This window comes from Gobius niger (assembly GCF_951799975.1).
Source record: "Gobius niger genome assembly, chromosome: 1".
NCBI classification, from domain to species: Eukaryota; Metazoa; Chordata; class Actinopteri; order Gobiiformes; family Gobiidae; genus Gobius; species Gobius niger.
The window spans coordinates 25,742,989-25,765,773 of NC_136852.1; the positions used below are offsets into that span (position 1 = coordinate 25,742,989).

Sequence of the window (22,785 nt, forward strand, 5' to 3'; positions counted from 1 at the left end):
CAGTAATTCACATTTTTACAGCAAAGCAAATTTGACACAAGAGCGCCTTGTGAAAATAGTGTTTAGGGAAATGTGTGTTGTGTGTCAGGAACCTACAGTAGTTTATCAATTTAAACTATTACATGGAAAATAAAATGTCCAAGAACAAAGATTCCATTAAACTTTTTGAAATACTGATGACCGTTTCCACCCTACTCCATACTTTTTCAGTGCCCATACGAAATGACTGAAGCTCCTTCTAGCAGTGGTTAATTCTGCCTGTCCTCTGGCAGAGCATACAAGCCCTAGCTGTTTGTACCTTTTGAGGCCACAGTGTACATTACCTTCATATGATTATCTTTGACAGAGCACATTGGAGCACAATGTCCTTGACTCCTAAGTCCATAAAACCAATGAGGCTGAGAAACAGAAAGAGAAACCCCATTAGAGACCAGACAGGCAGTGTTTCCGAATCACAAATAACTCTGTGAAGCTATGCCCATTACTCAAAACGTCAAGTATCGGAGCAGGAAGAGCAGGAGATGAGAAGACAGCAGAAAACGGTGTCAAAAACAATTACTCAAACACAGAAAATAAAGTGGTGTGTGGATGCCATAATGTACAACACTTTTAAGGGACTGTTTTAAAAGGTTTCTAATCATAATAATAGAAACATTTAAAGGTTGTGTTCTCAAAGAGCAACAGAAAATGTGTCAATCTCAGTTAGATGAAGACTTCAGTGATGTTGCGATAATGCTCGAACCATCTCCTATGTCCGATGGTGCTGCTCTCACTGAGATCAAGAGAAAACCAAGACAGAAAGTCATTTACTTTACTACAATACCGTGATTTGCATTTGAAACTCCATCCTGACACAATAGCCAGAGTCCCAAGACCAATCAACATGCAAATTCTATATGCTTGTATTTTTTCTATTTACTGCTTAACTGATTTTAGATTAAGTGAGATCGATTTTTTTCTTCTTTACTACAGTGAAATATACTTCAAAAAAGGATGTCCTTTTTCTGTTTGAATAATAACCCACTTTGAAGTAGTGTTTGAAGTATTTTCCCCCGATTTAATATTGAAGGTACTTTGGAGTTAGGAGGAGAGGGAAGCAGCATGCTCCCTTCATAACCAGAAGGCACCTCGGAGCCATGAATAATTGGAGAACCGTGCGGTCGCAGTGGTGGCTGAGCAAAGCCAGTGGTGGCAGCAGTAATTACAGAAATAGTAGAGAAAAATATTGACGGTACGGCGAGCAGTACGTATATCTCTTTTTGTTATAGAGTAATTGCACAGAAGCATCACATTATTGACTGCAGGCTTACCTCTCCCGCAAAAAACAGAAACCCTTTTCAAGACACTGAAAGCTCTTTTTTTCCCTCTGTTTTCCCACACTCCCGTAGTTGTTGAATATTTTAAGAGCCACGTTCAGGTTTTATTGCTGTGAGGTTGATCGATACTTACCTGAATGTGGGAGAAGGTTGTTCAAAAGCAGCTTCATAAAAATTCAATATGCCCGGCTTCTCTGCTACGTGTCGCTCGAGGAGTCTACAAAACAAACGGAGTGTTGCGGCGTTTTGGACAGTCTCCTGCCTCCAGAGCCCACGCTGGGGTTGCGAGGGATTCCGAACTCGAAGTATGAATATCGTGGAATATATGGTGGAACGACTTCAGCTTTTCAAAGTCAAAGCAAAATTCATGGGTTTTGAAGAGTTATTTTCAAGTAGTTAAAGTGGAAATCGCAGAATCTGAAATACCGAGGTTTTATTTGATACGTCCTTTATTTGACCCTGTCTCCTCTGTGTCCCGTTCAGCTCAAACACGGGCAGAGTAACAGGCACCGTTTTTTTATTGCTTTTGTGGCTCTGGACTCATTCGCTTCATCCTCCTTTCATTAAAGTTTAAAGTTCCCGTCGCTGCAGGTGAAACCAATCCAACCACTTACAGACCGGCGCGAGTGACAGCGACGGTAAAAAGAACTATGGACAAAGGGCAACCTTGAAGTATATTTGCATGTAAGAAGCTGTCGAACAAATAAATGGAGTTGATTTGAACATATTCCCTGAAATAACTAATACTTTATTGATAAGATAAAGATAATTGACTGTGAGATTGTCATTTCTTGTCAATGTTGACCCTTCGGTGGTAGAGATTGCTATTATCCCAGGACAATCTAGTTTAGCCCGAAGCAACCTCAAATAAATCATTTGAATCATCCTTTTTTCAAGGGCAGTGCGGGGAGGACAATGAAGGCTGAGAGTCTATTTTGGATTATTAGGCAGCAGCAAGGATTAGTGATCCAAAAGGAACATAAGAGAAACTGATTGGATCAAACTGAAATGATAGCTAACTGAGAGTTGTTCTCCAATGGTGTTTATTGATCGAAGATGTATTGCTTCTTATACAAAAACCCTTCCTCAGGCATAGATAGGGCTGTACGAGTTTGAAAAAATCTAATTGCGATTTTTCTGACAGATTGAATATTCTACGTGTAGCCTATGTTTTATTTTTCATGTGATTGAGCATCAAGCTGCCTAGATACTTCTAAAACTACTTTCAAACATCCTGGAACTCAGTCATTACAAGATGCAAATCTGCGAGAGGCAATTTTCATGGAGCTGTCAGAAAAAAAACATCCTTAGTTTTTATAAATGTGTCGCTCTTACGCTTTTTCTCCCCATTCAGCTGCATGAATACTTTCTCCCAATCACACGCTGCTCATTTCATCCAAATCAGCCTCATATTTACATCAAAAACCTGCTGTAAAGATGTTGCATAGGCGGAGGCGATCGACGTTTTTCGACCCGCTCCACGGACAAATGATGATTCTGTGACACAACTCGCCCTGCTGGTCGCGAAAACCTCGTCGTTTGTTGCGAGCGTTGAGAATAGTTTGAAGTTCGGACTGTGCGAGACGTACGTTGGAGTTTGTTTTCCGCGACTGCAGGTCAGACAAACGTGATTCTCCTGAAGCCACTTCCGAGGCTCGATCATTCTGTCTACCACTCAACCAGCGGAGGCGCAAAGCAGGGGCAAAAACAAACCTCAGTGCCTTGAGGTTTGGTAATCGGAGTAGCTGAAACCTCAAATTAGATTCGATAAACGTTAATCGTGCAGCCCTGGCCATAGATGTGCTGCTCCTCCTACAGAGCATGTTCCGAAAAAGGGCCCGAACTCTAACAATAACCCAAGGCCTGTTAATCAAAGCGAAGACTTTAATAATCTAGAGAGCAAAATCCAGGGTGGTTAAAAATATGCTACCCCCCTGAGAGATGTCACAGAAGGAAACTCTATCTTTAGAAATAATAATAGGCTTTTAAGTTGTTTCTGGGAGATGTTAAGTCTGCATAGGATCCCATAATACAGAGTACCTTCTGGAGTTGTTAGAGAGTTGTGCTAGAGTTAATGTCAACACCCCCTCCACGAGGACCAAAGAGAAGTGCGAGCCTCCACCTTATTTCTTTTTTTTTACTGCTCTCACCTTGATATACAACAGTAGGTATCGGCTCTGCTCTAGTTTACTCTGGGGTGGTGTCATTAACTGGCTTTACTGCCCTGAAGAGTATCTCAGTCTCATTAGTATAACTACACCCAGGCCATTGTGACTTTTGGGCCAGAGAAGACGAACGTAGAGGGTAGATAGAGGGCTGTCTTTGTTTCCCCTCTTTCACTCTTCTTACACACCACACTTTGGGTCTCATTAAGCAAACTTTTTTTTGCATGTAATGTTGAATGTTATTTCCTCAAAACATACTTACTGAGGTATTTTTCTATAGTCCTGCCGACGCTCGATCTTTTCCCCCCACATGCTGTTTTTAAAGTTCAAACTGCTTAATTTGACAAGCGCTCTCATTCTAGCCAAAGCCTTTCTTGCTAATGGCTCTCATCAGATATTGTTTTTGTGTGTGTGTTTTTAGCCTTTTCAAAGTGCCTGTCTCTGTGAAAGCAAAGGATGAGTCGAGGTGTTGCGTACGCTCGGCAATTCCAGCTAATTACTTTGACCAGTTTTTTGTGAAATGTTTAATATTGCCAATGGTAAGGTGCACAGAAAGGTAGGTTTGTGCATAATACAAGACGTTTCATGCGCCCAGTTGTATAATTAAACATTTGCATTGATTGTACGTCATGTGTCTCTCACCTCTCCATGTTCTTTGTCCCATAATATTTTTATCTTTCTTCTGCCCACTCACCCACTCGTGCAGACTGGCCTTTTCAGTTGCGTGCGAACTGTATGTTGTTGCATTATCACAGTGAGGGGGAGTTTTAATGAGATGGACTGAAGCCAGCAGTGTCTCCTCTGTGACTCACCGTGGCTTTCCCCCAAATAAACAAACAAACGCAGAGTGTTAAATGAACTCTGTGACTGCATTCATTCAGATATGTAAACCATAGCATTATGATATATCTTCACATTATAGCTTTTCCTCAATGCACAAGACACCGTTTCTATAAAATATCATTTACTTGACACACTGCACACTGCAGTATTTCTTATAAAGTCTCAACTCACAAAGCACTGCACTTTCTGGTGTCAAAAGAACACTTTGTTGCCAAAATGTCAACTTTGTTCTCAGAACTTGTCTTGCACATACAGAGCTGAGGTAAAACACTGCACAGCAAAACACTAATGAAGCTCTAAAAATAGAAGTCCTCAACATAATTATTTGTGCATTTGATTTGAGAGAACTTTCCCCACTGAGAAGAATCTGAATCTACTGTGCTGTACAGTACAGTATACACTGAATTAAACAGAAACACTCACTATAAAAGATTTACACATCAGCCGCTTGTAGGGGTGTGTATTGCCTTTCTCAGGCAATACGATACGTATCCCGATACACAGGTCATGATACGATACGATATATACCGATATTGAAGTACAGTGTTCCCTCCTTTATTGCGAGGGTTACGTTCTAAACTATTATATATGTTTTAAGGCTGTAAAACCCCTCACCACAAACTGTATACACTTCTCTCACTAGTTCATGGGTTTTCCCTTATACCTGGTGAACATTGTGTGATTTTATTTTGTCTTATAAGATTTTTAGATGTCACATTACCGACGTGGGGATGGTAACATTGTGAGCTGCACTCGTCTTCGCTGTGTGGTTGTTCAAACCAAGAGACAATCGTAGCTACGACCAAGTTTTATCGTAGCAGTTTCAGGCTTCAGAAGGCGAGTGTTTAGCTGAGGCGAGCTCCACCTGCTAGCGGTGTTTATTTAAGTAAACGCGGAGTCGGACCCACTCATGCCCGGCCTGTGCTGCTGTGACTCTGTGTGTGCGCTGATGTGTTGACAGGACAAACAAAGATCCTCTCTGGAGGCTCACTCTGCGACTAGCCAATCAGGATGCAGAACACAATGCGTGTATGGCATTCATACACTGTAAACAAGCATGCACAATTGTGCTAACAATTCATCCGCAAAAGAGCAAGACCACAAAAGGTGACCCACATTAAAGCGAGGGACCACTGTATTAGACTATTATTGTGACCTCTAGTTGGAGTACTTAGCGATCAGTAATAACAGAAATATACGATCGCTCCCACAATAAAATGCTACGAAGATAAATCCATTTTGCTGTGTTGAGTGGTAAAAACAGGACGCCAAAACACGACGAAAGGCTAAGCAGAGAAAGTGAACAACATAGCCAAATATGCATGTGACTCTCCTAATAATCCAGGTTTCTATCTTCGCTTGGCTAGATGTAGAGTTCTAAAAGTGTCCCAGAGCGTCTCATAACTCCTTCTCCTCCATAGTGAAAACTTTGCTGGGTTTCTCTAAAGCTCACGTTATTCTATTGGAACCCAAGCGGGCTGCGCTGTGCGCTGCCACATAGTGGGCGGGAGTAAAAGTGCAGGACCAAAGAGATGCCGCAATGAACATTTCCCCCCCAAATAAATATTTAAATATGGATATGAGAATCGTGCGACGTAATATTGCGATATAACGGCGGATCAATATTTTTCAATTGTTTTACAAATGTGTTTGTATTTGCCATATGCTTCTAAAGAGTCCTCAGAATTAGAGAAACAAGTATAGCATGCAGGAATGTCAAAGGTCCGCCTGGCCGGGCAGCCATTCCTGCTTTTTGTTTCTGTTCAAAACCAGCACCATCTGTAACTCTGCCAACAGCCAATATCTCAGAAAGTGTTGTATCGTTCCAATCACAGACCTCTTTGATACAACAGGAAGACAGAATTAGCTGCTAGGAAAACATCTTCTTAAATGTAACGTCACTTGACAAGAATGCACCTGCCTAATGCTTTTCCATGAAAACAACTGAACTAAGAGGCCAAGTGGCGACGACAACTCTTCACTGTCCTATTGATTCTTCATCTTCTGTAAGAGGATTTTCTTCTTGCTGTTGCCAACTATTGAAAGTATTTTTGTCCCGTTCCAAACGTGCAAGGACACTTAAACAGCCCAGTTGCCAATGACTCCTTGTATCCTTTTCGTGGCAGAAACGACAAAGATGCCTCTACTGGCCAATGGAAAATGGTCTCCACTTATATAGCGCTTTCCCACCTACATTAGGCACTCAAAGCGCTTTACAGCAAGGATCCACTCACCCATTCATACTCTCATTCATACACCAATAGACAAAAGTAGGGAGTGTTGTCCTAACTTGGGCCCTCATGAGGTTTGATTTGGACCACGTGGCAGAGCTTTAGAGTTCTAGAGATTTTTTATTTGATCAATTTCAAGATTTAAAATGTGGCTTTATTTTAATGTCAAAAAAATAATCCATTAAATGTGCTTGGTGTTTTCAGCGATCGCGTTTAAGTTGTGACAATAAGAACAGTGTCCTAATTCATGCGTTCGATTTTTACATTATGCCTCCTTGAAATTCATCATCTCCATACCAAATTAGGAATGACGAGGAATGGAAAGTAAAAGATCAGAACCACCAGTGATGCTGCCAACACAAACAGAAAGCCCATAAGCCGAGATGACGTATTGGGGCCTCTTTACGCAATCACCGTACTGTTTGGCGTGGATAACCAGTATTTAGCATTTAGCATCCGTACGATACAGCAAATCCCTTTTCTCCTGGTATTTCTCATGCATTTTAAAGCCTGAAGTCTATTCTCCCTCGGCATCGCGGAGTGGGGTAGTGGTACAGAGGCACGTCCTCACAGCACTCCTCGATCAAAGAACGCTCAACACGGCACTTATTAAACTTTCAGCTCGAATTGTGTAACATTTTACGTAACGATATCTGACGTCAGGGCAGAATCCGCTCTCATTTATTTAGCATTTAGCAGGCCCAGGGAAAGTGTCTCTTTTCAAAGGGGGGGGAAAGCCTCGTCCAGTGGTCCTCCGTAGAGATGGCGAGTGGAGAGAGGGATTGAAACTAAAAATGATACTGGCAGTGGTTCTCAAACGGTGGTTCTGGGGCTTCTTCAGTCTCTTCAGTTCAGTCAGGTGACTTGTCAATTCTGTTACTCTCAAGCATTTGGCCCGATCAATGACAATATTGTTGAATATAGAGCAGAGTCAATACATGTACAATATGGGGCAACAGAGGGATGGAAGGGGAGAGTTCAGCATCCTGGTGTATGGAAAAGTTCAGTCGATTTGACCTGGAACGAAACGAGACCCTGCTGTCTTTTTCCAATAAGCAATTTGTATTGTATACATAAATACCGTTCCTTTTATGCTGTCATTACAGTTTGGTGCTTTCTTGGTTTACCTTAAATCAATCACAAGGTCATTTTTGACTGCAATAACTCACTAAATGAGATAGAAACGTTCTTGTTGCACTTCTGCTCTTCATTTTGTAGTCCTCCGGGTAGCAAAACGGCTTTTACACACATGCTTTCTTGTCCCGCATATCTTCCAAACAAAGATTTTGTGGTTTATAAAGTCTTGCCCTGAAGAGCTTCACTCTGCTGTATAGGTGGCAGCCATTTACTGTCAAAGGCCTGATTGGCTGTGCCAGTGTGTCATTACATGGCACATGGCAACAAAGTGGAGTTCAATTCTTAATGCAAATATTCATATTTTTACTCATTTACCAAGTTAGAGTAAGTTTCTATCATTTTCAGCATTAGTTCTTCTGAGAATGTCTTCCATATCCAAGTGAAATTGGTTCTGCGTGACATCCTTAACTCAATCGTCAAAAATCACTCAAATTGAATCGTGAATCGGATCGGGTCCTTGTGAAGTGAATCGAGTCAAATCGATTTGGGAAATCTCTACTCTTCCTCTACTGCTGTTCTGCTGTCACACAATATGAGCTACTCTGTTGCTAAAGCTGCCCTGGGACAGAGGGCCACAGACATGGCAGGCATACCACACCAATGGCCTCTCCATCAATCATGTAAAGACAGGCATGAATGTGGTGGAAATGTCTTGCCCAAGGATCCGATGGGACTGGCATTACTGGTTTGGAAAGGTTAAGATTAAGGTTAAATGCTAATTATCCTTATGGCCGTTAATGCAAATGTGTATGAGACTTCCTGTTGTGTGCGTATACCTCCACCTTTGAGGTGGTTTGGGGTTCTATTCCCTCGACATGAATCTGAACTGAACTGAATCCACTGATTCATGTCGATAGCAACAGCGGGTAATTAAAATTCTACAGCATACGGTACACAAAACAGTAAAGTGAAACAGTGCAGCACCGGAGTCTTTTAAGGTGAAGAAGAGAGGACTGTTTTAAGTTTGTCCTTTCACAGCTAACGTCCACAGGGAATATAGACATGAGAATTCATCACATTTTACAGAAGGAACTGCCGAGTTGAAACAGGCACAGAGCATTTGAGGTGAAGAGCACGAGCAAGGAAAACACACCTAAACGCGCATCTTGACAGGTCCTGTGCATTATTACGGCTACTTTTGGACACGTTTTCTAACTTTGTTCAGTTTCTGTTTGGTTCAACTTCAGAAATAATGAGTGATATTGCATTTTGCACATCTGTTTACAAACATTAATATTACCATGTTTCCTGGTCATTTACAGTCTTTATGTTAGAGTGAGGGAAAAGGCAATAGGGCTGAATCCGAATCCCTGCAATAATAGCTCCTAATGTCCTGATCCTAGCTCCTATCCCCTCGTCACGTGATAAGTTCAACTGTTAGATCCTTTTGCAGTTAGGAACTAGAGCTTCAGCTGCGTTTTCCCAATATGACCGTCCTCACCCAGTGGTGGAAACAACAGGGGAAGTGACATCACCAACTGCTGGTTCACAAAAACTTGGGATGCACCGATCCGATACTGGCATCAGATATCGGAGCCGATACTGAAAAAATAAATAAATCGGGTATCGACTAATATCCGATACTGAACCGATAATAGCTTAAAAACATGTCTTAAAAACATAATTTTACACAACAAATCACAAACGCATTTTTGATCGCCGTGCAAAATGAAAAACGACGTGCGGTTAGCATCAGTATGCTAAAGCTAGCATGCAAACAAAAAATAATCAAGGCTGGGAAGCCATGTGCTTGTGTTTTAGTTTAAGAAATAACTGATCTAACATATTTGTAATGATCAGATCACTTCATGTGAGTTGTCTATATTAAAGGGGCTCTATGCAAGTTGGTCATTTCATACTCATTACAGCCACCACACGTCTTATGCATAACTGCAGCTTCTGCAAACCTATGTGGTGAATAGGTCTGGGGTCAACATGTAGGGGGAGGAAAATACATAGTTTTAACATTTTTAAACTCTGTATAGTCCCTTTAATGCAACCTAAAGCCTGTCATATACCCTAGGATATTTAGGGTAGAAAAGTCCAGTGATCTTTGTTAAATGTTTATCAAACAGTTTATCAATAGATATAATTGATAATTGATCCGTAATATCTTGACAATAAAATGGTAAAACGGTTTTAACTTATATAGCGCTTTTCCACCTACAAGGCACTCAAAACGCTTTACAGTAAGGAACCACTCACCCATTCCCACACCAATGTACGCAGACACTGGCGGCAAGGTGGGTGAAGCAAGGACACAACGACCACCTTCAGGAGGCTGGATTCGAACCCCTGACCTTCCAATCATGAGGCGACCTGCTCTACCATCTGTCCCACTGTAAATATCGGGTTACTCAAAACCCAGTATCAGTATCGGTAGCAGAAAAGCTGGATCGGTGCATCTCTAATGCCAACTATATACCCCATATAGTATTGGACTACAAAAAACAGCCGATGATAAAAAGCTGTTTCAGATTTACCCTCCACAGCTACAGCTTCATCACAGAAATAAAAAATGCTGTGGTTAAATATTCCTCCAAATCCTGTCCTTTGGTTCATCCTCAGAGAAAGATGCCGCATTAACACACAGTGAGGTCTGCTCCTGCACAATGTCTGCAAATGATCCATGTGGCTTAAGTTAGCCCATTTACTGAGGCGGATTTTTAACACAGTGAGATGTGACTGTGCTGTAGTGACTCTTACATTTATTTTGTCACTTTCCTAAAGTTTGGCTGTGCAGTTTTTTTTCTTGCTGAATTAAATGTGCGCCTGTCAAATCAACAGTGAATCACTCCAGGGCGGGGGCTGTGGAAGGTGGCGGCGCAGTGGCTTATGGGATGGCACAAAACTCCTAATCGCTATGCATAAAGCACACAGGCTCCTTTGCCTACCTCCTTCCTCACTGACAGCCCTCGGACACTTCTTATCATGGCAGACAATGATGCATATCCGGTTTTGGCTTATAGATCTCTTACCAATTTGCTCAATGCAGATCCAGCCCGGAATCAGTCACATTGTTGCTGAAAAGAAAAAGAAAAAAAACTTTGTTCCTCTGTTCAACTGAAAATCAATTTGAAAATGGGCCAGAGTGAACCGGCTCTTATTTCTATCCTCTACTATCTTCTAGCAAAATAGCTGACATGGCGAGCAAAAACATGCTTTGTGGTGGAGGGAATTTGACAATCTGAAATAGCTGAGAGGAGCACCACTTCATGAGGTCAGCAGGTAGGAGAGCAAACGTAAGGTTATTAACAAAAGATTGCATTGAGTGAAATTGCTTGTTCATTTCACAGTGAGCATTTTCCAACCGTAATTCGATGCATCGGCTCGGTTCATGCACACTTCCAAAAGTCGCGGTCTTTCACTTTGCAAAATACTTGTTTACATGAAAGCTCTTTGCCAACTCAGCCACGGCAATGTTTCCTGGCTTGTTGCGCAGTCTGCTAATGTCAACGTGAACCAGGGAAGTATTTTGGGAGCATCATAAATCCGAGGAGCATCTTGTTGCCGGAGCCCTGCTTCTCCAAAAACCCCAGAACTGTACAAAAGCAGTCCCTGAAGTGGTGAGTTATTTCAGGCGTGAGCTGAAATGACAGACAGTGCCCCTGACCTCCAGTTGAACCTGACTTTCCTCTGCGGATTTGAGATGGGTTTTGGGGCTCAATCGCGGTTCCTGAACTTATATCCCTTTGCTCCACAGACACTGCGGTTTTCAAACTTGTCTGCCCTAGGATATAAGCTTCATTGAGAAAAATGCACCTACGGGGAAGGATTTGCATGGTTTTCTAGCTGAGCGTTCAGTACAAAACGGTGGATAAACTCGTAAACTGCGTTGACCCATCCTTCATCTAATGCCTCGGGAGGACGACCACAGTGCAGGAGCCAACTCCACATCTTTAGCCAAGGAACAAACAAACTCCACACAGTGAAGCTCTGGACCAGAAAGCCATCTCTCAGGCAACCCAGAATGGCTCGTTCAAAAAACAACAACATACAGTTACAGGCAGTTTTACAAGGGAAAATTAAATGTTTTTTGAGTGGGGAATTTGCAAAAACAAATCCACTACGAATTCATTGCTAACTTTCAAAGCACAATTTGTAATCAACAGAATTAACTTTCTTCTTAGAAAATACAAAGTGAAAAGTCATTTTCTTCATTTTATGGGGTGGGTGGGGATCTGGGGGCGCTGTTATCCAAAAAGCAATAAGTCTTTTAATAACACCTTCTGGATTGATGCAAGAGAAATAAATGATCCACTTCACTCTGCTTTATACATGTCTAATGTATATTATCTATTTATTAAAGTGATAGTCTGTAAGAAATGAGGATACAGAGTGTGAAATATGTAAATAAGTAAACAGTTAAATTCCTCCTTCTTTAACCACAAAGCCCTGGTTAGTTTGCAAAATGAGAGCAGGAACAGAATTTTCAAAAGAAAATGATCAAGCTCCATCAACCTCAGCACCCTCCTCAAACCTTTGCCAAACAGTTCAAATGCACCAATAAGTCAACGGACTAACTGTACTTTTAAAAGAACATGAAATGGAGAGAACACTCACGAGTAGGTGCCCGGTCAACCCATACCAGCCCCGACACTAACAAACTCACGAGCGTGCACTCCTTTCTGAAATCACACAATCAAAGAGAGTGCTACGAACGGAGACTGACTTCACAGGCGGGGCGGTACAAATTTTGAAACCATAGAAATAAAAGACCCCAAAACATTGTTTAACCACCTGGTTACATGTAATGCCTCATTTGAAAGCTAAGACTTACAAAAGTGAGCATAACTTTTTTGTCACGTTGTTGCCACGTTTTGTCACATTTTGACCATTTATGCTTCTTTTCCATTGCTTTTTTTTGGGTTCTTTTTTGTCGCATTTTCACCACACTTTTGTCACTTTTTTTTTTTCCTTTTCGTTTTTATGTTACTTTTTTGTCATGTTTTCGTTGCCTTTTCATTGCTTTTTTAGATAAGATAAGATAAGATAAGATAATCCTTTATTGATCTCACAATGGAGAAATTCACTTACAGTCGGCGTTCAAGAAGATCACTCAGAGTGTGCAAAAACAGACAGGAAAATGTGCAACCAGTTATATAGTAGAAAACGAGGTATCTTATGTACAATAGGTAAAAAAAATCTTAGGGGGCAGAGTTATAACAATAGGGGAATAATAATAAATTAAAATAGGATAAAACATAAGTAGAATATCTGGGTGTAAAGTTACAGTCCTAGTGCAGGTTGTCAATAAAGTGCAGCTGATACAGAGATTATTGCACATGTTACTTTACAGTCTTATTGCACAGTCTGACAGCAGTGGGGATGAAGGCTTTGCGGTAGCGCTCCGTCCTGCACTGAGGGTGTCTCAGTCTGCCACTGAAAGAGCTGCTCAGCTCCTCTACAGTCCCGTGCAGTGGGTGGGAGGTGTTGTCCATGATGGAGGTGAGCTTGGCTAACACCCTCCTGTCCCTCACCTCCTCCACTGAGTCCAAGGGGGCAGCCCAGGACGGAGCAGGCCCTCCTGACCAGCTTGTTCAGTCTGTTCTTGTCCCGCTCTGTGCTGCCCGGGGCCCAGCACACGGCAGAGGCTCTCCACTAGGTCACTTTTTGTCACGTTTTGGTCAGCTTTTAGATTTGGATAAAGCCAAATTGGGGATAATGCGCTTGGTTAAGGCGGGGAGTAAGAGGTTACTCTATTCAATTGGGAAAGTCCCACTGAGTTCCCCCTGTTCCAGCAACAGAAGTGTCCCTATATGTTTTTGGTGGCATGGGAAACTGTCGCACCTGGAGGAAACCTAAGAGAGCACACCGACCTCATCAGCGCTTTAGGAATCATCTCTGGTGTCCCTTTGCTCTATAGTAAGACACACCGCAATAGGGACTCTTGAGGTCTAAACGTTTGCACATCCACTTTAGCTCTCCGAGTGAGCGTTGGAGTCTGCAGTGCACCATTCACTCTCACTTGCCGTAGTTCTTGCAATGTTCGCCCCTTTCTTTTTTCCATTGTGTGTGTGCACATGTATGGGCCGCAGTGCTGACTCAGGGCCCGGTGACTGACGCATTAAAAGCCATTACGAGGAGGGGGCTTGTATTTCACATCCGCTGCTCTGTTTCATGTGTCACCCGCGGACACGGCAGTGTATTTACAACCGCACCTCATATACAGGATGCTTTCTCCATGCACTGTATAGATACGATCGAACCACGAAGGGGAAATAATCAAATATACCCACTGATAGAGAGCAGGGGGGACATCTGCTTATTGGATTGCTTTTCTATAAACCAACTTTAACCGTGGCTCGATTTTGGTGGGTTGGATGCCCTTTGTTGATAGTAAGGTGGTAGCAAATTGCACGGTGCACTCTCACCTTACTGCCAGAAAGGACGCTGGCCAACATTTATCGAAGTGGAGAAAAAAACAGTTTGATTTAAAACACATTTACTTGACTGATTCGGAGCAGGCCACAATCACATACTTTTGAATAGGGTTTCCAAAGTTTCTAAATGACTTTTATTATTTTCCGGGCTTGTGCCAGCCAGGATTGTTATGCTGGAGTTTCTATGAGCACAATGCCAAAAATAAAACAAAGGCGGTTCAAATAAAGAAGTGTTGTTGTGTGGTGGGACGTGAAAATAAAGCTGTTATCTGAGGGAAGAAGAACTCGCTATACTTGGCAGCACCGGTTTTGTTTCAGGCTACATAACATCAACACTCGTTCATTCATAGATGGTGTGACGGGCCTTGCACAAGGAGACATGGGCCTAACGCAGGGAGTCCAGGAACTGAACCTGACACCTCCTTGTTGCGAGGAAATTGAGATAACAACTTGGACAGCTTGCTGCCAGGGGTAGAAGCCAAAAGAAAGATCAAAGACAACAACTACATGAAGAACATTTTGCTTTGTAGCTCTCAAAACTAATCATGTATCTATTCTTCTTTATCTGGCATTCAAACCTAAAACAGAAACTTTAGGATTATCGTTTCACACATTCCTGATGTACGTCCTGGCTACTGCCCTGCTGTCTAATATATGCTGAAAGGTCGCGCCAGTGGCATTGAATGATGGTTTAAATCCAGAAACAGAATTTTCCCCAGGGCGACCTGAAGTAAAGCCTTTAAAATTACACTGTTACAATCATTCTGTGCCAAATGAGCTGCTCTATCGGGCACAAAGGAGATAAAAAGCTCTGAGTTGGCAGGTCTGGGCGCGGTGCAGAGGTACAGTGTAGAGGTCAGGGCTGGACCGGCTGCTGCAAGTGAAGTGGCAGCAAACGGACGTCAGCACAACCATAAGTTATGTGTCACAGTGCGGCTGCGTCGGCAAGGTCACTCCGCAAACATAATGGAGCGTTTAGCGTGCGATACAGGCACCGCATGTTGCCGACGGCGACGGGCAGCACAATAAGGCTTCGCTTAGATGGATCGTGAGGAAATTACCACAGGGTGTTTTTTAGCCTGACTCCACACTATGTTACAAATGTGTTTACAGTGTTGAGCCATGTGTGCACTTTTAGTTTCGAACCATTGACCTTTGGACATTTGGGTGATCATTCACCAACCACTGCCAGCCCAGTAGTGAAATTTGAGTTCACTCTGGATGTTTTGGAAAATGAGTTGATGCCAAGGAGGAACACATGCCAACAGGGGCAATAGTTGAAAGCTGCAGGGCGGAGGCGCAGCAGATCCACGGTGGTGCAGCGGATTCACCGTGATAGTGCGCCCTCTGCTGGTAGATCTACAACGGTATTATTTGTTAGAGTCGCTAGGGTTAGGTTTAGGTCAGTGTCGTAAGGTTTGGGTCAGTGTCGTTAGGTTTAGGTCAGTGTCGTTAGGTTTAGGTCAGGGTTGTTAGGTTTGGGTCAGTGTCGTTAGGTTTAGGTCAGTGTCGTTAGGTTTAGGTCAGTGTCGTTAGGGTTAGGTCAGTGTCGTTAGGGTTAGGTCAGTGTCGTTAGGGTTAGGTCAGTGTCGTTAGGTTTAGGTCAGTGTCGTTAGGTTTAGGTCAGGGTTGTTAGGTTTGGGTCAGTGTCGTTAGGTTTAGGTCAGTGTCGTTAGGGTTAGGTCAGTGTCGTTAGGTTTAGGTCAGTATCGTTAGGTTACGGTCAGAGTCGTTAGGGTTAGGTCAGTGTCGTTAGGTTTAGGTCAGTATCGTTAGGTTACGGTCAGAGTCGTTAGGGTTAGGTCAGTGTCGTAAGGATTAGGTCAGAGTCGTTAGGTTTAGGTCAGTATCGTTAGGTTACGGTCAGAGTCGTTAGGGTTAGGTCAGTGTCGTTAGGGTTAGGTCAGTGTCGTTAGGTTTAGGTCAGTATCGTTAGGTTACGGTCAGAGTCGTTAGGGTTAGGTCAGTGTCGTTAGGGTTAGGTCAGTGTCGTTAGGTTTAGGTCAGTATCGTTAGGTTACGGTCAGAGTCGTTAGGGTTAGGTCAGTGTCGTTAGGGTTAGGTCAGTGTCGTTAGGTTTAGGTCAGTATCGTTAGGTTACGGTCAGAGTCGTTAGGGTTAGGTCAGTGTCGTTAGGGTTAGGTCAGTGTCGTTAGGGTTAGGTCAGTGTCGTTAGGTTAAGGTCAGAGTCGTTAGGGTTAGGTCAGTGTTGTTAGGTTTGGGTCAGTGTCGTTAGGTTTAGGTCAGTGTCGTTAGGTTTAGGTCAGTGTCGTAAGGATTAGGTCAGAGTCGTTAGGTTTAGGTCAGTATCGTTAGGTTACGGTCAGAGTCGTTAGGGTTAGGTCAGGGTTGTTAGGTTTGGGTCAGTGTCGTTAGGTTTAGGTCAGTGTCGTTAGGTTTAGGTCAGTGTCGTAAGGATTAGGTCAGAGTCGTTAGGTTTAGGTCAGTATCGTTAGGTTACGGTCAGAGTCGTTAGGGTTAGGTCAGTGTCGTTAGGGTTAGGTCAGTGTCGTTAGGTTTAGGTCAGTATCGTTAGGTTTAGGTCAGTGTCGTAAGGATTAGGTCAGAGTCGTTAGGTTTAGGTCAGTATCGTTAGGTTACGGTCAGAGTCGTTAGGGTTAGGTCAGTGTCGTTAGGGTTAGGTCAGTGTCGTTAGGTTAAGGTCAGAGTCGTTAGGTTTAGGTCAGGGTTGTTAGGTTTGGGTCAGTGTCGTTAGGTTTAGGTCAGTGTCGTTAGGTTTAGGTCAGTGTCGTAAGGATTAGGTCAGAGTCGTTAGGTTTAGGTCAGTATCGTTAGGTTACGGTCAGAGTCGTTAGGGTTAGGTCAGTGTCGTTAGGGTTAGGTCAGTGTCGTTAGGTTTAGGTCAGTATCGTTAGGTTACGGTCAGAGTCGTTAGGGTTAGGTCAGTGTCGTTAGGGTTAGGTCAGTGTCGTTAGGGTTAGGTCAGTGTTGTTAGGTTAAGGTCAGAGTCGTTAGGGTTAGGTCAGTGTTGTTAGGGTTAGGTCAGTGTCGTTAGGTTAAGGTCAGAGTCGTTAGGGTTAGGTCAGTGTTGTTAGGGTTAGGGTTAGGTCAGTGTCGTTAGGTTAAGGTCAGAGTCGTTAGGGTTAGGTCAGTGTTGTTAGGGTTAGGGTTAGGTCAGTGTCGTTAGGTTTAGGTCAGTGTTGTTAGGGTTAGGTCAGTGTTGTTAGGGTTAGGGTTAGGTCAGTGTTGTTAGGGTTAGGTCAGTGTCGTTAGGTTTAGGTCAGTGTCGTTAGGGTTGAGTCAGGGGTGTTAGGGTTAGTACAGGGTAGTAAGGGTTAGGATTAGTTCAGGGGTGTTAGGGTTGGGTCAGGGGTGTTAGGTTTAGGTCAGGGTTGTTAGGGTTAGGTCAGGGTTGTTAGGGTTAGGTCAGGGTTGTTAGGGTTAGGTCAGGGTTGTTAGGGTTAGGTCAGGGTTGTTAGGATTAGGTCAGGGTTGTTAGGATTAGGTCAGGGCTGTTAGGGCTAGCAATACCAATGCTGTTCAAAGTTATGCTATCTTGACCAATCAACAGAAACATCTACATTTTCCAAATTTGTTAATAGGAAATTAAAAATCGAGATAACTTGGTTACTGACTATTCACGTGCGTTGAGCAGATCCACATCAGTCTTCGCTATAGCCTGCAGCTTTCCCCTAATCAACAGAGGCCAAAGTGATGAAAAAGTTAAAATAAATAAATAAGAATGCAGTTGGACGCTCTCCAGGACTCCGAAACAAGCAGGACAAAATCGATATAAGGGTGACACTCAACTACAATGTGTATTCGTGTCCTTCTCGAGTTATTTGAGTTGCATCCAATTCTCATGATAGTTTTCTGTAGTTTATTCATTCGTACAGCCCCAGCCATAACAGTGTATGCAAACAAACCCAAACCAGCCACAGGGGATCACACGCTATACTTTTGGTGTCTGTGTTCGAACAACGGATAGGATTGCACCATCAAGGGCATCCAACAAGAAACCTAATCCAAATCAATATGGAAATCAAATCATTGCGTGCTGAGACAAAACCATAACCTACCCACATGCTGTTTGCATTTTCCCTACGACAAAGCAATTTTTATGAAACAACGGAACTCGCATAAAAGACTGATTTTTGTACATAAAGGTACTTTTAAACAATTGCACACTCGGCCAGGGGCTTAAAGTTGTATTAATGTTACTCCTAATTTCGTTCCAGCAAACTGTTTGTTTGCATGCAATACTAAGATCAAAGGTTAACTACACTGCAGTTTCTGATAATGTGTTTGGCTTAAATCACAAAGCAAATGCTAAAGTCTGTCAAATACTCCTTTCCACTTTTGCTGAGACAAGGGTGACCGGATGTCCCCAGTGGATGGGATTGTCCTGCTTTGAAGCTTCTTGGCCAAAGTCCCACACAATTAATTCTGAAATATGTCCCTGGGTTTGAAGTGTCTTTGTCTACAATGCCCCAGTTAAACTAATCTTAATAAGGCAATGCAGAGGCATGTGTTAATAGCTTTGGGACATCAATATGATGCTAACCAAAGTCATTGGTGGTGACTTTATATTCTCCTCTATGGTAGTCTAAGTTAGTGACTCAGTACCACAAGCTCGAAGGTTGGTTAAACTCTACCGTTGTGTCTTTGGACAATGCATTTCACTCACGTATGTTGTGTGTGAGTAAATCATTGTTGCTATTCATTTGTTAACATTTAAGAGCCAGTGAGATCTAGTTCTCTTTTCCAAATGTGACCTGGTTGAGAGGCAGCAGCATGTCATTTTTTATCTATCAAGTACAGGGCAACAGAGGTATTGTTTTTTTTCTTACAGAGGAAATTGTTTCTTTTTACCAAGCTGCGAAACAATTAAAAATCACAAGCACAGTTCGTCTGACCCTGCTGTTCATCTATGCAGTGAGTGAACCTTGGAGGAATCAGTTCACACCATGTTTGTTCTGTCAGTTTGCAGTTTCAATCTGTTGGGCTAAGAGCACAGATTTAGGGAAGTGTGTGGGAAAAAAACTCAAGTATAGAGCCTATATAATTCAGGGTAAAAGGAAAATGTGTGAGCACTCGCTCTGTTGGCCGTCTCCCCAAACTGGCTGCTTTCATACAGTATCAAAATATGATTAAAATTTGACTATAAAAGGAAAATTTACTTACACATGTGTTGTAAAATATCGCATCAATTTCAAAAAGAGAAATCTGAGAGCAATGCCGAGTCTAAAGGTAGATCCAAGCAATTGCGCAACAGCCGTAAGCACATCCAAATATAAACCCCAGACCAGATGACATTAGCATCACTTCCTTCGCCACAACAATAATCAAGTCCACCAACATCACATCTTTCAAAGTCCTATTATGTAAATGAAATTATTATTAAGCCTGTGTCAATGTCATAATGTTTTGTCCTCATCAAACACATTCCAGAAGGGTTTTCATTCTTGCATGTCTGTATGTCTCCCTATTTTCTCTGACACCCTGTGAAATCATGAAGCGAGAGTCCAGCAAGTGCTCCTATTTGAAGCGAAATATATAGGAATCCTTGGAATCCTATCGGTCAGATCCATCAGAAGTCCGCACTATGTCTTTTGCAGTGACAGAAGGTGGAAGCGTAAAAACGTTGCTGTGAAAGACAATAAACAATCTCTATTTCTAGCTCGGCCTGATAAACCACTCTTACTTTGATCGATGCTTTGCCTCAACTGTCCCCGGCCCGTAACTCTCTGCCTTCCTCGCAATCATTTCTCTCTGTTCTTTCCAGGAAACGTGTTCGTGGTGAGCCTGGCCTTCGCGGACCTGGTGGTGGCCCTGTACCCCTATCCCTTAGTCCTGTATGCCATCTTCCACGATGGATGGTCACTGGGAGAGACGCAGTGCAAGGTGAGCGTTTTCGACATAGTTTAGTTCCATTTACGACCTTTTTTAGACCTGATTTGATCTCAATCCAGGCGTGGTGGTACTTGGAAGGTCATGTATTTTAGGAGGTGTACTTGGCGTGGAAACTTTGAGAACTGCTAACCTAGAAAAAGGGATGACTGAGAGGATGTGAAAGAGCAGAACAGTTGTGTAACCTAAACAAAGCTTTACCGTTCTCCTCTTCTTGCTCTGTTTCCAGGTGAGCGGATTTCTGATGGGCTTGAGCGTCATCGGCTCCATCTTCAACATCACGGCCATCGCCATCAACCGCTACTGCTACATCTGCCACACTTTCAGCTACGACAAAGTCTTCAGTTTCCGCAAAACGCTGCTCCTGGTCGCTCTCGTCTGGCTCCTCACCATAGTCGCCATAGTACCGAACTTTTTCGTGGGCTCGCTCCAATACGACCCGCGCGTTTACTCCTGCACCTTCGCCCAAACCGTCAGCACTTCCTACACCATCGCTGTGGTGGTGGTGCATTTTTTCGTTCCAATCACCATTGTGACGTTCTGCTACTTGCGAATATGGATTTTGGTCATCCAAGTAAGGAGGAAAGTCAAGACTGAAGTTCGTCCCAGGCTAAAACCGAGCGACGTGAGAAACTTTATAATGATGTTTGTGGTTTTTGTGCTTTTTGCCATCTGCTGGGCGCCGCTGAATTTGATCGGACTGGCTGTGGCGATCGACCCGGCACTGGTAGCTCCGCAAATACCTGAATGGTTGTTTGTCGTGAGCTACTTCATGGCTTATTTCAACAGTTGCCTTAACGCTATTATTTACGGCTTGTTGAATCAGAACTTTCGGAGGGAGTACAAAAGGATTGTCATGTCTGTTTGGAACCCGCAATTGTTTTTTCAAGAAACATCGCGTGGCGGGACCGAAGGCATGAAGAGCAAACCATCTCCGGGACTTAACAATAACGAACAACAAGGAGAAACGCAATAGTCAACCAACAGTGAACCAACAGTGAACCTCTGTAAGGTTTTGACAGTATGAAGTAGGAATTGTGGAAAAATGCATGATTAAAAAGTTGACTTGAACTTACTGGAACTGATGAATTATGGGATAGCGTAACACAATTTGAAGACATTTTTCAGACAAGATCCAAAAAGCTGTAAAAATGAAATGAAAAACACAATATTTGGTTAGAAGAAAAACATGAGAGTAAATGAGAGTTGGTTTTTGGTTGGCACGTCAACTCTGAAAGCTTCTTGAATGTCTTTCAATCAAATGTGGACATTTGTCGAGAAGTGGCTGAAAAGCATGCTCTACTACATGTTGTTTTGCAACCAAGACAGTGATGTACTGCACCAGTTGCATCAAGTTTAAAAGAAAGTTCTATGCAACTTGCATAGGCTTAGAGTTAAGCAAACAGAAAAGCATTTGAAGATACAAGAATTGCCTATATTAAGATTGTTTGCACATTGTTGTATGACAATTGAAAGAAGTTACTTTGACCAAAGTATGAATAGAAAGGTGATGCTACTGTTTTAATGGACTAAAGAAAAAGACTGGAACATGTCAAAACTGTATGATAAATCTACATTTTTTGGATAAGCTTTTGAAAAGATCGGAGTTTATATGAAATTTGGAAAACTCCATGAACAGCAACAGGGTTATTTGTGCCATCTATGTGTTGTACTTTTGTGCCAAAGAGTCTATAATATGATCTACTGTGAAACTAAGATAAAGGAGACATGCTGATGGAAGATGTATGCCAGTAGTTTAATCCGTTTTGGTTTGACCTTGGCACGAGATCCAGGTCATCAGCATTTCAGCAATTGGCCTTTGTCAAACACTTAACCAGCGGATGCTGCTGAAGGCCATATCAGCGGCCTGTCATGTCATATCGGTCAACCACTGAGTTTATTATTGGCAGGCACTTACCAGACACTAATAACACCACTACTCTGCTCAAAATTTGGCAGCATGGAGACCTTTGATCTTTTATCATTTCCTCTGGCCTCAGTATGGCCATTGGACATTATGTGAAGATACCCCCATTTCTATTTGGCCGTCAAATGCCCCCCAAAAAAATGTCAATACCAAAGCCTCATTAACAAAGATATGGCTGTGACACAGAAGGCACTATTGGGTTCAGGAAATATTCAGAGCCCTGTAATTATTCAAATAAAGAAATTTTAATACATTCAGGCAGATTGATTATGAATCGGATCAATCAAAAACAGAATGATTTACAAGTAGAACGCACTTCACAAATCACACTGCAAACCCTGCCAATTCAATCAAGTGATGAAAACTTAAATCAATCATGAGGAAGCTACAGTACTGAAAAAAGCTGCATGGTGTGTGGAAAAACAAACAAAAGTTGGCTTTAAATCAAGTAAATGCTCTAAGGCCCTGATGACAAAAGTGAGGACAAAACTTCAAACCAAAACTGATTAATACTATTGATACTATTTGTTGCATATAATTTCTTTGAGACTTCCTGCCTCCTGTCTACGCCACGGCAACAGAGCTTAGTAACACATTCTCTTCAATGTGAAATCCACTCGACTGGGTTTCCATCATGTATTAGTAATGTACTGCTGTAATACTGCTGTGATTTAGTGCACTGAATGTTTGTACTGCTCCATTGTATTTGTGGAAACTGGTTTAACACACTGTGATGAAATCTACAACGCTCATCCTGAAAATGATCTCATTTAGATATAGGACTTTGAATTATGCATCAAGACCAGCCAAGAACCTTTTTTTAATCAATACCATAATGAATCAAGGCAACATCTTACAATGGACCGGCCATATTCTTCAGTGATTTATCAGTGAAGTTGGTCCAACAATATT

The 22,785-nt window shown here is 42.5% G+C and overlaps 1 protein-coding gene across 1 annotated transcript in view; it reads left to right on the forward strand.

Annotated features, from left to right (window-relative positions):
• The window catches only part of LOC306964444 (melatonin receptor type 1B-like), a 40,557-nt gene extending 18,567 nt beyond the window's left edge, over positions 1–21,990 (forward strand). The window contains exons 2-3 of the mRNA XM_079558434.1: positions 19,822–19,940; positions 20,176–21,990. Of these exons, the coding sequence (XP_079414560.1) occupies positions 19,822–19,940; positions 20,176–20,922 (866 nt within the window). The 3' untranslated portion in view covers positions 20,923–21,990. The remainder of the gene's footprint in view (positions 1–19,821; positions 19,941–20,175) is intronic.
• Positions 21,991–22,785: the final 795 nt, after the last annotated feature.